At 35.5% G+C, this 17731-nt stretch overlaps 1 protein-coding gene across 6 annotated transcripts in view; it reads left to right on the forward strand.

Annotated features, from left to right (window-relative positions):
• LOC106072594 (beta-1 adrenergic receptor-like) overlaps window positions 1-17731 on the forward strand; it is a 123171-nt gene that overhangs the window by 59500 nt on the left and 45940 nt on the right. For 4 of the 6 annotated variants that reach the window (XM_056007459.1, XM_056007462.1, XM_056007436.1 and 1 more), the window contains exons 3-4: window positions 11096-11875; window positions 13064-13301. In XM_056007459.1, the coding sequence (XP_055863434.1) occupies window positions 11253-11875; window positions 13064-13301 (861 nt within the window). In that variant the 5' untranslated portion in view covers window positions 11096-11252. Of the gene's footprint in view, window positions 1-5270; window positions 5792-11095; window positions 11876-13063; window positions 13302-17731 lie in introns of those variants that run through there. The other 2 variants (XM_056007444.1, XM_056007456.1) reach the window with 2 other exon arrangements.

Below are 17731 nucleotides of genomic sequence, written 5' to 3' on the forward strand. Positions count from 1 at the left end.
CATTTCTGTTTATATTATCATCTAGTTATACTTTTAATTGTATTGACTCTGTTGAAACCAATTAGATGATTGAATAGTTGCCTGGTCGTGAGGTTTGCGCGCTGGACTGTTGTTCGGTCGTCTAGTAGGTGGTGAATTCATACCCTGCAGGAGGTTTGAACTAGGAAGTAGATTATCTTCAACTTGAAGGAACATCCGAAACATGTGAAACATATACATTTACATCTAGATTTTGATTAGAATGTGTACAACACAGGGGTATCAACATGCTATAAATAAACTAAATGGCTCGGACAGCCCATTTGTATGCCGTGGCTTTGTTTTAATTAGCAATCCGCAAACATCGATTTCCTTTTTTTTTTCATTAACAATTTTTATTCTGAATGTTAGATTTTTTTTTCCTCTAATTAAAATTGCCCCTGGTAACTAAACCGGTTATTTAAATTTCAAATTTTAATTTAGAAAGCTCATTCCAAGATTACAGTAGAAGATTACAGTAGAAGATTACAGTAGAAGATTACAGTAGAAGATTAAATCAGAAGATTACAAATAAAAATAAAAGATTCAATCAGAAGATTAAGTCAAAATATTACATCAGTTACATTAGAAGTTTACAACAGAAGAATATATTAAAAGATTACATCAGAAGATTAAGTCCAAGGATTACATTAAAAGGTTACTTTAGAAAATATCATCAGAAGATGACATCTTTTGGCCCTTTCTATGTGGTAGCTTGTAAAATAGAATTTATGGCATTTTCATCTAGAAAACAAAAACCAGAGCTTATCAGTTAAGTACACCTATAACTTTTTGCTGTGATTAATTGTTACAATTTTATTAGCGAGGCTCACTCAGGGTTGTCTGCCTTCATTGTGAACATTGGAATTTTTATATGCTGAGCATTGAACTCCTGGATCTCCAGAGAGAATTCTGAGAGATAGCAACTGACAGTATACGGTGTGAGGATACTGATGCAGAATATCTGTTTTCTTTAAGTCTTTCTGTCTATCTATCTATCTATCTATCTATCTATCTATCTATCTGTCTGTCTGTCTGCCTGTTTCTTACTATTACATTTTCTTCTTTCACCATTTTGACTTTGGGTTCATTTAACTCTCATCTAGACAGATAGGATGAAATTAAGGAAGCGGTAGAAAATTCCCTAACATCATTTGTCCATCAGAGCAGATTGTCAATGGACTCAACGCTTTCCTTTTACTCCTCAAGCTGTCTGGAGATAATACAATGAAATAAGGGGTGGGGGTCAGTCAATAGTAATCCTGACAGAATTTAAAAGTTGACGTCCAAGCTGTCGAGTCAATAAGTTGACTGTGTCACAGCCGTGTTCATGTATTTTAGTGTGTGCTACTTTTCAAGATATAGGGATCTCAAAATGTATCAAAGAGATAGATATACAATGTACCTGATTAGGAGATAGATTTACAATGTACCTGGTTAGGAGATAGATATACAATGTACCTGATTAGGAGATAGATATACAATGTACCTGATTAGGAGATAGATTTACAATGTACCTGATTAGGAGATAGATATACAATGTACCTGATTAGGAGATAGATATACAATGTACCTGATTAGGAGATTAGGACTACGATAACCAGTCTCGGGTGGGGGCGGTGGCTGAGTTGTAAAGCGCTTGGCTTTGGAGTCCCGTGTTCGAATTAGGATGAAGACTGGGATTTTAAATTTCGGGACTTTTTGTGACGCCATGAGTGGGTACCTGACTTTAGTTGGTGAATGTAAAGGCGATTGGTCGTTGTGCTGGCCACATAACATCCTGCTCGTTAACCGTTGGTTAAAGAAACTAATAACCTTATCATCATCTGCCCTATAAATCGCAAGTTCTGAAAGGAGATACTTTACTTTGACGAGTCTCTGGCCTCATGATTTATTGAAGGCACATTGTACAGAAAAGAATAGTTCCATTTGTTAATCTAATTTCTTCTGTTCATTTAATTCTGTAAACGTAGTGCGATTGATTGATTTGCTTGGCGAATTCAGTTTCACTTGTTATCTCATGGCCTAAGACTAAATTAAAACACTCCAATGAAATATTTTAATAAAAAAAAACACTACATTTTTGAATGACCTCATCTTGTCTTCCATGGAATCAAAGCGCCTCAGGTCAAATAGAAATGATTTCTTCTATTTATTTTGTAAAGTTTAAATGTTTACTTATTTTATTTTATTTTCTAAATGCCTGAAAAATAACAACTGGTAAATTCAATAATGAAACGATTACAGAAATGTAATGACACTATAAAAGAGGTAACTTGATCTGGTCATGAGCCAACAAATATCAAGTAACAGTCACTAGTATATTGTGAAGTACATTGTAATAGTCTTGTAAGATAACAACACGTAAAATAAGATAATATCACATAAGATATATCTTATATTCCCATTCAACTAGCATATATCTTATATTCCCATTCAACTAGCATATATCTTATATTCCCATTCAACTAGCATATATCTTATATTCCCATTCAACTAGCATATATCTTATATTCCCATTTATTTGACTTTGATGTTTGAGGTGTGAACGAGAAATAGACACACACGTAGATCTCATTTCTAAAGTTCCCCAGTCACCGGGTTCTACTTACCAACAATGTCTTTACAATTTATTTCATTATTCTGTTTACCCATGCAAGAAAATATTGTCAGACATTCCCCTAAGAACATTTTGTTTCCTATTCATTTGATTAAATAGTTTGAAGTGCTAAGTAATTATGAGAAGTTTCTTTAGCGTGTAGCGTTACCCATTCGAACCCATAATAACCTTTGTGTCAAATTTGTACGAAATATTTTTCACTTTTGTATATTTTAAAATCTTTGATGTTATGATATTTTTTTTATGTGATCATGTAATTCTTGGCTAATCAAGATAAAAAGACTCTAAAAATTGTCCCGTAAAATGTTCTGATGCCCCCAAAAAATTTACAACTCCAGATCAGGGATTTTTCAAACCATTTTACTTTAGTTATTAAATAAATCCACTCGAACCCCCCCCCCCTCCATCTCCTTATGTTGTATAATGATATATTACCATGTGAATGTGACGTTACACAGATGTAATAAAATGGGACTTCAAATCAGTGAACATCAATTATGACCATTGGGAAGACATATCTCTAGACCGCAACAGATGGAGAGAGACAGTGACCAAGAAAGCCACGGACAGTGAAAGAACATGGGCCTCAGCTCTGGAAGAAAAACGTACAATGCGAAAAAAGGCCAGCTCCTCTACCACCGAAGCGAAATCCATCTTAACCTGCACTATTTGTGGACGGGAGTGTCTCTCCAAAATAGGGCTCCACAGCCACATGAGGAAGTGTGCGATATGAACCCTAGGGTCGTTCTACGACTGAAGGAGGCCAACAATAACCATGTGAATTTGTTGTTAGCCATTGTCATTGCCCACTTTGAGGATACATCTCTCATCTGGTTCTTGAAGCTCAATCATTGCCCACTTTGAGGATACATCTCTCACCTGGTTCTTGAAGCTCAATCATTGCCCACTTTGAGGATACATCTCTCATCTGGTTCTTGAAGCTCAATCATTGCCCACTTTGAGGATACATCTCTCATCTGGTTCTTGAAGCTCAATCATTGCCCACTTTGAGGATACATCTCTCATCTGGTTCTTGAAGCTCAATCATTGCCCACTTTGAGGATACATCTCTCATCTGGTTCTTGAAGCTCAATCATTGCCCACTTTGAGGATACATCTCTCATCTGGTTCTTGAAGCTCAATCATTGCCCACTTTGAGGATACATCTCTCATCTGGTTCTTGAAGCTCAATCATTGCCCACTTTGAGGATACATCTCTCATCTGGTTCTTGAAGCTCAATCATTGCCCACTTTGAGGATACATCTCTCATCTGGTTCTTGAAGCTCAATCATTGCTCACTTTGAGGATACATCTCTCATCTGGTTCTTGAAGCTCAATCATTGCCCACTTTGAGGATGCATCTCTCATCTGGTTCTTGAAGCTCAATCATTGCCCACTTTGAGGATACATCTCTCACCTGGTTCTTGAAGCTCAATCATTGCCCACTTTGAGGATACATCTCTCATCTGGTTCTTGAAGCTCAATCATTGCCCACTTTGAGGATACATCTCTCATCTGGTTCTTGAAGCTCAATCATTGCCCACTTTGAGGATACATCTCTCATCTGGTTCTTGAAGCTCAATCATTGCCCACTTTGAGGATACATCTCTCATCTGGTTCTTGAAGCTCAATCATTGCCCACTTTGAGGATACATCTCTCATCTGGTTCTTGAAGCTCAATCATTGCCCACTTTGAGGATACATCTCTCATCTGGTTCTTGAAGCTCAATCATTGCCCACTTTGAGGATACATCTCTCATCTGGTTCTTGAAGCTCAATCATTGCCCACTTTGAGGATGCATCTCTCATCTGGTTCTTGAAGCTCAATCATTGCTCTAGATGCATCGAAATGATCGGATGATTGAATAATCTCCTTGGAGAAGTAAGAGGTCATAGTGGTCACATGTAGTCCAGTGTTACATCTTAGTGTGCTTTGTTCAAATGTCTCTGAAGTCTTCAACCAGTCATCATATCAACCAATTAGACAAAATTGTTTCATTTACATTTTTAATCATACTGTTTAAAATAATGAGCACAAAATAACATGATTTTCAAATCTCAAGAGCTATGCTCGATACTAATTCCCCTCCTTTTTTCTTTTGTATGGCCTCCATTCTGACACGTGTCAGAAGAGAAAGAATACCGAAATAAGGATAAATATCGAATCTACCTTCCAAAGGAAAAAATATTAAATACTTCAAATATTGTACAGACTATGCCATTCAATGCCAGAGTCACATTTTATATTGTATTTGCTTTCTTCATCTTTCTAAGGCGCCATCTTTTCTTTGGCTACGTATTTCTTTAGAACGAAGTTTTGCTCCCGGGTTATAAATTCTCCCACGAGCTAAAGGAAGTATTTGAAGAGAAATCATAAACATTTTCTCTTTGCAATAATATTGAACAATATTTGTATGCTTTCATTTCTCGGTTATTTGATTATTTTTGTTGTGTAAATTTAAAAAAACAAAACAACTCCATGGTAACACAATTTGTTGAATGATACGTCATGCACGCATTCGCAAAAAATGTTTCACGTTTTAATGAAATGAAAAGTTTCATAAAAACTTTGAAAAGCTGTCGTAATTGTTTTTTTGTTTTTTTTAATGTAAAACTTGACACATAAACCTGTTCAACATGTTTGATTGTAGGTTGAAATACATTGAAGGCAATGTAGTCAGTTTCTAGTGTACACAAAACAAGAGCTCACCCAAAGGACTCACCTTTTAAATGTCATTTCAAATTTGGAAAGAAATCTTGGTTGCTGAAGTACTCAACAACTTTCACCCCCTCACTTTTTTTTTCTCCATTTTTTTGTTTCTTGATACTTAGTATTCTACTCACTGGACTAGTTTCCAGTTGGCCGCGCACGCACGATCAGAGGGGGAAGCTATGAATAGCACGGAGACAGGAGTGGCTGCTGAGAGAGAGAGAGAGAGAGAGAGTTGAGTTAAAGACATCACATGTCTATATAAGCTCCAAACGTGATGCCGGTCCTTTTTTTAATTTGCATATTTCAGCCAATGGAGTGAGTAAATAGTTGGATTTAATTCTTCAACATCTAAAAGAACGTGTTAAAATTGTGATCAAAAAGTAATTTAGTGTTGTCTGTAGTTTGATATTGATTAAAGTATCTTACATAACAACAAGCGGTAAGTGACTACTGTTTATAAATTACTTTTAATACAGTCAGTCACTGTCTCTTGAGAAATTGGTCATGGATATATGTTTTTCTATCATCTTTCTGACATTTCGCCTTTTTAAATAGATATATTTTAAATACATTTTATTATACAAATGCAACTCTCTGAATTCTTTTTAGTTTGTATTCATGAGATGCTCAATTTATTTTATTTATACGTGAAAAGGTCGCTTTGTTTGGTGACACTATTATCATGTCTATTTGTTTTATTATGGACTTTATCATTTCTTGTATAATGAACAATTTTTATAAATAATTTGAAGTTATTGACTTTGGTTTTCAATTGTGTAAGAAACTAGTCAGGCCTCTTACCTGGCCAGTTTGGGTATCGACTATTGTTCTGTTCGATAACAAGACATTGGAACCATTATTTATTGCCATTGTGATACAAAATTAGTTCGTTTCAAATACCATCAACGTTAAGTCTCCAATTTTAAAAAAGGGTTTTCTATACACAATCTTTAGGTTTAAAAACACATAGGCCTACACTAAAACAAAATTCCTTCATTATGAAATGGATGACTTTTTCATTAAGAGAAATTACTTCGCTCTTAATAACTAATGAATGTATAATGCATAAATCAACTCTGAGTATGGACAATTCTAGTTTGGTGATGTAGATCATCAGTTGGAAAGATTAAAAGACAGTATTCTAGACTCGAATACTAGATCCAGCTAGAGAGATAGAATTGATGGATCTGGTTAGAGGTATAGGGATTATAGAGCAAATGGTTATAATAAATTGTATAAGTATTATATAAAATGTATATCGTGAGAAATAAATTCTAGCAGTCCAGCAAATGATTTCTAAAATTATTTTCTTGAACCTCTATTTATTTTATAATTTTCATTATTGACGCGGCGGCTGAATGGTTAAGCGCTTAGCTTCATAACCTGGATTCCTGGGTTCGAAACTCGTTGAAGACGGAGATTTGGAATTTCAGGATTTTCAGGGCGCCCCTGAAGTCCACCCAACTCTAATGGGAACCTGACTTAAGATGGCGAAGGTAAAGGCGGTTGATCGTTTTGCTAGACACATGATACCCTGCTCGTTAACCGTTGGCCAAAGAGACAGATGACCTTAACATCATCTGCCCTATAGATCGCAAGGTTTGAAAAAGGAACTTTACTGACTACATGCGGAAATTTCCACTGTTACATGTTCAAAATAAACTCAGTTTAATTTTAAGATGATTATATTTTGAAAACTTACAACTGTCAAATCTAAGTTTTTATTGTGTGGCCAATTACAAAATATTTTTTCCCCAAATCGTTATAGCCATTTTCGTTATCCGTGTCCGGGTTTTATCTATGAATTCGCAAGCTAATAAGAGGAATTGTACAAAAAAATGTCGGCCATGTGTTATTAGTCAAATATCATCAACTGTTTCTATCAGGATGGAAATATCCAAATGTAACATGTTCTAAATATTTCAAAGTGTAACTGTTGTAAAACAATACAAGAGAGGAGGATCAGAAGAGTTATGTGTCCTGTTATCTGTTTGCTCCTATCTATTTTTGATCTTCTTTATTATATTTTAAACTGGCACCCACCAATCCAGTGATTTGAAGCAGGGAATCGTTTTCTTCATGATTTTATTGTTGTTGCCAGACAATTAAATAGTTTTTATATACTCAACGTGGATACTTGATTGCAATAGAACTTTAAATGGCTTTATTGTTGCAATTATATATGCCTTCTATCCCAAACTACCAAGTATATACTTATTGTAGTCAAAAAGTGATGGATAGTGACTAGCAGAAATTTTATTTTGTTTAGAAAATTATGTGTATAGCTGACGTGCTTGTTTAACTACTGGACTGAATTCTTCTGTTGTGTAGGTCAAATCTGAATCCTTGATGTGTACATAGCGCGTTCGTAATTAGAATTAGTGTTTAACTGTATTACAGTGTTTGATAAATTATCTAAGTTTTGACTGGCCAAAATTAAACTTTTTCAGTATTGATTCTTTTCAGAAGTAAACAATTTCAAAATCACGTTGTCAGTACATCGCCATCCCAGAGTTCCATGTTCTGGTCGCTTTTTAACTTTCTTTACCACCATCGTACACCCCACACATTTTTATAGAGGCACCCTCGTTGCTTCCCCCGAGTTGAACTCTCGCCACGTAACTTTCGTTAAGTGCTAGTCTCACATACCTCGACTAGCATCCCAGCATTCCTACCTCTCCATCCACTACCCGGGCAGCTGTTTTTGTGTTCAATCTTTTTCCTCTCTCCCTTTCTCTGTGTTAATAGCTGCAAGTTCAAGTAACTAATAGTTTCAGCAGTCAACGAATACACACACGATTAGATCTGCTTATTGTTAGCTTATGTGGTTGCAGATATGGAAAACGGGAAAACACAGATTTAGCTTGAAAAACTTACTTCTAAAACACTTATCTGTGCTTCTATCTATCTATCTATCTATCCATCTATCTATCAGTCCAGAGGTGTAGCAACCATAGCGTGAAGGGGTTCAATGCGCCCGGGTCCACGACCAACATGGCTCCCAAACTAACTTTTTTGTAAGAGAAAAAAGTGTTGGCTGTGAAACTCTGTTTCAGATGTTAACCTTAGTTTAGCCTACCATTGCGTATTTATGTTCTTCAATTATGTTTCTGTCGTAGTAAAGAGTGAAAGACCTAACAAACTGATTTAAATAGTATTACTGTGGTATGAAATCTATTAGAGAAAGGTAATTCTTAAATTGACAGTATAGCATTTTATTAAATTCTAACGTGTAAGATATTTAATAATAATAATTATAATAATAACAAGGTTATAAAGGCAGTTTACACAAACTCAAAATCGGCCCCCTAAAGTGGTCCACCGAGAGTCTTCATCGGGATTTGAACACGGGACTTCCGGTTCCAAGTGCTTTACGCCTCAACCACAACATCTCCATATATTTATTTAGCGTACACTTATATTTTTTAAAATAATAATTATTAACCTTATCCATCCATTCAAAATTAATAACATGTTACAATAATAAAGAGAAACTAAAAAAAGATTTATTCTTCTTACAAAATTAGATAAATTGGCAGCATGAAAAAAAAAAAATTGACCTAGATTACTTTAGTTAGTGAGCTAGCTACATTTGTGTACAAAAGGCTTGACAAGACTTCCCTCTCGCAAATAAAAATTAATATCTCCGTTGTCATTTGTCATACAAACTAGACATAGATCTAGCAAGATATAGACCTGGTTCTAGATCTAAATATAGATTCAAGATGTAAGTCTAGGTCTAGATCTAGAACTAGATCTAAGTCAAGATCTAGAACTGAATCAGTATTCTATTCCATGAGTTAGTTAATAAATGGAAAATCTATTTTATAATGATCCATTGATACTTTTTTCATTTTGACCTTAGATGCCAATTTTTTTGTACCAATGCGCGAATCTATGAATGAAGCTTGATTTATTAATGAACAAGTCTGTGACCTTTTTTAAAAGACTTACCTCCCCTGGAGTTTTTCATTGAAAAATAATGTATTTTAAAAAAAAATCTGCTTGCATAGATAATTTTAAAAATTAGATGGTTCAGTGTCGGAAAAGAAAAAAGTAGCCGTTGCGAACTTTGAATGATCTAAATTATCATGAAAATTTGTAAAAATAAATGTCAAATAAATTATATTTATGTTTTTGCATTTTTTTATATAAAGGTATACATTTACTAGTTAAGATACATGAAATAATTTTATGAGACGATAGTGAAATTGTATTTGTTGGTATCACGTCCAAATGAATTCGGGTATGCAAAGAAGATTTGAGCAGGTTAAACCTAACCTTCAATAATATAACCAAACAATACTAACCGCATTAGCAAAGAGGTAACGAATCTTCCATCCATCCAAAGCATTTTGTCCTTGGAAACTGTGCTCGATATTACAAAGGACTTTGTTGTGTGTAGGATTAACAATGATCTTAAGAAAGGTACCTTAAAATTGTGTGTCCATGAAGATCACGTGAAGCATTTAGTCCGGGCAATGGCGCTGTGGGAAGTCCTCATGACCTTAGTGTTATCCAGAGTCTGTAAGAACAATATCTGTCCATGACGATCAATACACATTTAGCTTGTGACTCGGGGTCGTAGCATGTTACACGTTTTAAAAGAACCTGATGTTTGAGAACCTCAACCCCATGAAGCTCTTGTGTACCTTAAGTATAGTCTGTCTTATGTATTGTCTGTCTAATGTGTTGTCTGTCTTATGTATTGCCTGTGCTATGTGTTGTCTGTCTTATGTAATGTCTGTCTTGTCTGTCTTATGTGTTGTCTGTCTTATGTGTTGTCTGTGTTATGCATTGTATTTCGTATGTGTTGTCTGTCTTATGTATTGTTTATCTTATGTGTGGTCTCACATCAGATACAGTACGGTTCAATTAGGGTTCAGTCACACTCAACTTACCGGAGTAGGCTTACGTCATATTCCTGTATCTGGTCCCTCGGATACCTTGCTACGCCACTGTATCTATCTATCTATCTATCTATCTATCTATCTATCTATCTATCTATCTATCTATCTATCTATCTATCTATCTATCTATCTCTATATATATCTCTCTCTATATCTATATTTATCTGTCTATAAGAGAACATAAATCAACAAATATGTTCTATATAAAACTTAGCTTAAGAAAACTAAATATTTGAATAGATTCGTGTATTCTTACTATTGCTTATATAAGCTTGCAAACTCTTCATTGGTGAGAAGAGGGACACGGATCTCGAAAACTGCTCTAATGATTTTAAAATAAAAAATAGAAGTTCGGGAACATTTTGAGCACTGTCTTATGTACACATCATGCTAGAGAGACTACTGTCTTTAAATGTTTGTCAGAATCAGAATCTTCTATTTCGAATTTCTAACTAGTTCCAATATTCTAGTTCAGATTACTGTCTTTTATTGTTTCTTTAGTCTGTATCTATATTTATATCATCAAATTATAATCCGCTATACACTGTGTAATTTACACATTTGCGTAGTACTAAGTTTGTTGGGGTTTTTTTTGGTGTGGGGAGTTGGAATTTGAGAATGGTGAAAAATGTTGTTTTTTATCTGACATCCATTAGTTATTAGAGCAAAGTCTTAGCAAATTGTAACAGCCTTTACAAAAGTCATCAGGTTATTAGAAGAAACTGTCTTTTTAAAATGTTTTTGTTTAATATTGTACTTGCTAAGAGTTCAAATTGAAACATGAAATATTTGAATATCAGTCACAGATTTGTATGGCTTTGTTTCATTTTCAGATTGGTTGAACGCTGTGTGACTCAAACATAATATTTGGGCGTCTTCACTAAGAGTTAAGATGTTTGGTCCCCTCAAACCCCGAGGATAAAAAAATGACTCTACAAAGTCAGATTGTCTCCGTGTATTTCTACTAGTGAGACCTCCGCCTCTGTATTCATGGGCAGAGACAGCGTGACTGACAGCAGCTTCCTGGATACAAGGAACCACACGAACATCACAAGCGCCGAGCAGAAATGGAGTTTCGAGTTTACCGTCACGCTGACCACCATCCTCGCGCTGGTGGATCTCTGCATCATCGTGGGCAACTGCATGGTCCTGCTGGTCATCGTGCGTCATCGAGGCATGAGGACACGCACCAACCTCTTTCTGGTCAACCTGGCCGTGGCCGACCTTTTAGTGGGCCTCTGCGTGGTCCCATTCACCGTCACTACCTTGATGGAGAATCGCTGGATTTTCGGTAACGGGGCGGTCTGCATGTTTAACGGCTGGATGAACAGCTTCTGCCTGATCAGCTCCATCCACACCCTCATGTACATCAGCATCCACAAGTATTTCTCTATCGTCCGTCCGCTCAGCAATCCTCTAAAGCTCAGCTACATCATAGGAATGATGGCTGCCGCCTGGCTGTGGGCTGCCATCTGCTCCACCATGAATGTGACGGGGCTCATTGTGGAGCACAAGCCAGGAACGTCGCAGTGCGGCCCTCGTTATCCTAACGATTTGCAAATGTTTATTATTCACGCCATCATTCAGATCACTTGCATTGTCATCCCATTTCTGTAAGTAGAGTTTGTTTTCTTCATAACTCCCCAATACGTCCACTAGAAATAGTCTTTCTAAAGTTTTCACACTTTGACATTTAAAAAATAATACAATTCAGGATTAGAAATGTACACTATGTATTTCACAGTGCACTAGATTTAGCAGCCATCGGGTTTCTTCGGTATACTAAATGCACATTAAATAAGTATAGAATGATTGGACAAGAGAAATAGTGTTTGTTTTATCTGAATAAGAAGATTTGATCATCCTTCAGTTCTGAGTCCTTTCTTTTTTTTTTATCTTTCCCTTTTATGGATGTGGTTTTGATCCCCAGGGGAGTTTCCAATAAACATTTCTCTTGCCTCTCGTAATGAGGACACTTGTAAAGGTTTGCTCAGAATTTTAAAGAACGATGCCCTAGAGAGTTTGTCTGGAGTTCAATCCTTTAATTGTCGTCGTTCTAACGAAGTAAAAATAAAAGAAAAAGTCTTAATGTGGGAATAAATAGTAATGTATTTTATAGTCACATTTCAGTTTCAATCAAAATGTTAAATAGTAACTTTCTCTTGTTTGTATTTTTTGTTTAGTTCTTACTAGTGGTCGCGATATTTAGCTTCTAACAATTATTAAAATACACGATTCATTGACTTCTGTGAACCCAACCATTTCTTTACTGGGTCAAGGCATCACATGATAATGATATCTATCAATATGCTCCTTGGCTGATAAGCCTTGTGATTTAATTCCACTGTACTGTTCATAGATTACTCTTACTCTTGATTCATTCTTTCTCCAAGTGAACACCGTCAGATCAGTGTAGCTCACTTACTAATTGAATACATACATACAAATATTTGCTCGTTTTGTGACATTCACTTTGCGTCTTAGTCTTGCATCTCATGATTTGAGTTTAATGTCAACTTTATTTAGGAAAAACAAAAGGGGAGGGGCGGTGGTGGATATTAGGCAGACAGCACCTATAAGCACCCTCTAGTCGGTCATGTAATGTATACCAGCATGAAAATTTGACTATAACAATGGATTAAAAAGCCTTTTAAGAAAGAAGAGCCTCACCTAACTCTAACCCGGGAAGCTCTGCTGCTTCACTTATTGACTTTAAAAAACAAAAATGAATCTAAATACGTTTATAGTTTCTTAGATTTGACAACTATGATTAAACTGACTCGATACCTTTTTTCCGGCAGCATCCTGGTCTTCTGCTACATCCGGATGTTTCAGGAGATCAAAAGACACTCCCAGAGGATGCGGACCAACTCGACAGTGGCCGAGGATCTGATCCTGTCCCAGCAGAAGAAAGTCGCAGTGACCTTACTGATCGTGCTGGCCACGTTCGTCGTGATGGCGCTACCGTACTTTGCCTACGCCAACTACACCACAGTCGTGAAGGACAAGAAACACTTCTCTATCTACCTGAACCCTGTGGTGAGTCCATGGCGTGAGTCTGTGGTGGGGGTCAGCGTAGTGCACTGATGATGGTGAGCATGATTCGCATGACCAATCGTCTATCAAGGCACTAGGATTTAGTTGTTGTTTATGTTTACTGCCCTGAATGGGAAGGGGGGGGGGTAGAAGTAGGATGGCCCCAGATTAGTTAATGATATGTAAGAAGTTGAAATTTGATGCATACAGATAAATATTCTTATAATTTTCAAATCTCTCTCTCTCTCTCTTTGGGAAAGGAGACAGAAAGACCGACAGAAAGATAGATAGATAGATAGATAGATAGATAGATAGATAGATAGATAGATAGATAGATAGATAGATAGATAGATAGATAGATAGATAGAAAGAAAGATAAGATTAGTTTAGTTTAGTTTAGTTTAGTTTAGATTAGATTAGATAGAAATCTTTTCCGAAACTTAATTTAATATTTAATAATACTTAATATTTCAACATTTGATTTTATCTTCCTTTAGTTTTCTTCTTCCACTTTGTTTTTTCATTTTTCAATCATCATTTCTCTCTAACCCGATACCTTCACTTTCTGGGATACCTCCACTTTCTCGGATACCTTCACTTTCTCCGATACCTTCACTTTCTCCGATACCTCCACTTTCTCCGATACCTTCACTTTCTCCGATACCTTCACTTTCTCCCCCTTCGTGTAACACTTCACAAAGAGACAAGTGTGTCTAATGAGCTTCTTTATTAGACCTTAACATTTGGTCGCGAGTTCAGGATGATCACATTTCATCTCAGCGCTTCTGTTTAGGATTTCACTTCTCTATTACCAATTCCTCTTTAACGGCTCACCGGTTTATTAAGACGTCCATTTACTTGGTTCACGTGGTGCACGATGTCAGTGGAATCGTACATTTTACTTTCAGTATTTTGGGCCGCCCTTGCGTTTATTCGGGACAGAAACTATGTTCAAGAATCGAATTCACAGGTGTGAGGTGGAAAATTATGAGTAATTAAAGAGCAGTTGTGATACTTTTAGCGTTTAGTAAGAAAATAAAGTTTAAAACAACAACTTCCCCAACGCTACAACAGAGAACGAAGAAACTGCTGAAGATAAACAAGCAAGATACAAAAACTATCCTTTTTAAAAAAAAAAAAAATAAAGCTTATCTCAGGGAAAGAACGGAGGCGTGGTGGCCGAGCGGTAAAGCGGGTTCGATTCCTGTTGAAGACTGGGATTTTTAATTTCGGGATCTTTGGGCGCCTCTGAGTCCATCCAGCTCTAATGGGTACATGCCATTAGTTGGGGAAAAGGCGGTTGGTCGTTGTGCTGGCCACATGACACACTCGTAAACCGTAGGCCACAGAATCAGATGACCTTTACATTTACCTTTCATCTGCCCTATAGACCACAAGGTCTGAAAGGGGAACGTTACTTTTATTAAGGGAAAGAACTCCGCACTTAAAACTACATCTCTCAATACTGTAGAGATTTTTTTCTCATGTTTCACCATTTTTTTCTTTAAAACATTTATTTGAGTCCTGTACGAGGTCCCCGCCAATCAGAGGCCTAAGGCCAGCCCTGAAGAGAACTTAGGATAGAACTTCAGAGAACTACAGAAACTTATTGTCAAAGTAAAAAAAATAAAGCCAATGACTTCCCTGAATTTCGACGCTAAATTTCGTATTTCAAACAGAAAAAGGTGAAATAAATACAAACACTACGAATACAATATTAGATTCTCAAGAGAAAAATAGACAACAAAATTCAAGATTTCCTTAGTAAAAAGGAATTAGTGTCAGTACCACATGTATATGATGTATGAATCGATTTACTTTTTAAATTATTAGGATAACAATGAATATGAGTAGGTTTTGTTAACAACTTGTCGAAACATTTTTAAGATACAATTTTTATTTTTAAATCCCTAATGCTTTTCTGCTTACATAATTTGGTCCTTTGTAAAAGTCACATAACTAGACTATCCTCTTATCCTTTACAAACTTCACATAACTAAACTATCCTCTTTATCCTTTACAAACTTCACTTAACTAGACTATCCTCTTATCCTTTACAAACTTCACATAACTAAACTATCCTCTTTATCCTTTACAAACTTCACATAACTAAACTATCCTCTTTATCCATTACAAACTTCACATAACTAGACTATCCTCTTATCCTTTACAAACTTCACATAACTAAACTATCCTCTTTATCCATTACAAACTTCACATAACTAGACTATCCTCTTATCCTTTACAAACTTCACATAACTAGACTATCCTCTTATCCTTTACACTTCACATAAGAGACTATCCTCTTTATCCTTTACAAACTTTACATAACTAGACTATCCTCTTATCCTTTACAAACTTCACATAACTAGACTATCCTCTTATCCTTTACAAACTTCACATAACTAAACTATCCTCTTTATCCTTTACAAACTTCACATAACTAGACTATCCTCTTATCCTTTACAAACTTCACATAACTAAACTATCCTCTTTATCCTTTACAAACTTCACATAACTAAACTATCCTCTTTATCCATTACAAACTTCACATAACTAAACTATCCTCTTATCCTTTACAAACTTCACATAACTAAACTATCCTCTTTATCCTTTACAAACTTCACATAACTAAACTATCCTCTTTATACATTACTAACTTCACATAACTAGACTATCATCTTATCCTTTACAAACTTCAAATAACTAGTCTATCCTCTTTATCCTTTACAAACTTCACTTAACTAGACTATCCTCTTATCCTTTACAAACTTCACATAACTAGACTATCCTCTTATTCTTTACAAAACTTCACATAACTAAACTATCCTCTTTATCCATTACAAACTTCACATAACTAGACTATCCTCTTATCCTTTACAAACTTCGCATAACTAGACTATCCTCTTATCCTTTACAAACTTCACATAAGAGACTATCCTCTTTATCCTTTACAAACTTCACATAACTAGACTATCCTCTTATCCTTTTTATTTTTAAATCCCTAATGCTTTTCTGCTTACATAATTTGGTCCTTTGTAAAAGTCACATAACTAGACTATCCTCTTATCCTTTACAAACTTCACATAACTAAACTATCCTCTTTATCCTTTACAAACTTCACTTAACTAGACTATCCTCTTATCCTTTACAAACTTCACATAACTAAACTATCCTCTTTATCCTTTACAAACTTAAAATAACTAAACTATCCTCTTTATCCATTACAAACTTCACATAACTAGACTATCCTCTTATCCTTTACAAACTTCACATAACTAAACTATCCTCTTTATCCTTTACAAACTTCACATAACTAAACTATCCTCTTTATCCATTACAAACTTCACATAACTAAACTATCCTCTTTATCCTTTACAAACTTCACATAACTAAACTATCCTCTTTATACATTACAAACTTCACATAACTAGACTATCCTCTTTATACATTACAAACTTCACATAACTAGACTATCCTCTTATCCTTTACAAACTTCACATAACTAGACTATCCTCTTATCCTTTACAAACTTCACATAACTAGACTATCCTCTTATCCTTTACAAACTTCACATAACTAGACTATCCACTTATCCTTTACAAACTTTACATAACTATACTATCCTCTTATCCTTTTACAAACTTCACATAACTAGACTATCCACTTATCCTTTACAAACTTCACATAACTAGACTATCCTCTTATCCTTTACAAACTTCACATAACTAGACTATCCACTTATCCTTTACAAACTTCACATAACTGGACTATCCACTTTCATGAGCTGGTCGTCTCCATTCATTTCTGCAACGATTAGACGAAATCGACTCCAGTTGTCAAGTCCTGTTAATTTCCTACCCAAGAATCGTTTGACCCGATTCATTCTCAACGGTGACTTTCTGACCCCAATTACTTCATCACGTGACGATGGGAACATATTGCGTGGCGGCTAGTCTGTCCACTCAAGATGATAGACTTTAACGGCAGTCTTCTCTCTCCTAGCATTTCGCAATGCAAATAGACTGAACAAAATGTTAGTGTAACGATCAATTGTATTTGAATGGTTAGATGTGAAGATGTCTTGATGTTACGAGGAGATTGTGTTGATCAGACAATGCGTTTCTGATGTTATAATCTAGTGTAAATTTCTATTTTAAACAATTACTGAACACTAACAAAATCGTCATGCTGGAGATTCAAATATAAACTATTAATTCAAACAATGAAAAATCAATATCAGTAAATACAAAGCTTTAACTCTGGAGCTAGTAATCACTTTAATGGAATATACACGACTGTACCATACAATTCAACCAGTGAATTCTCTTCCTTCCAGCTCATCACTACAACTGACTTTCCCAGAGTCCTTTCCAAAACTTCTTTCATTCTCTACCTCATGCTACAGATACTTTTACCAACTAGAAACCAAC

This window comes from Biomphalaria glabrata, chromosome 1 (genome assembly GCF_947242115.1).
Source record: "Biomphalaria glabrata chromosome 1, xgBioGlab47.1, whole genome shotgun sequence".
NCBI classification, from domain to species: Eukaryota; Metazoa; Mollusca; class Gastropoda; family Planorbidae; genus Biomphalaria; species Biomphalaria glabrata.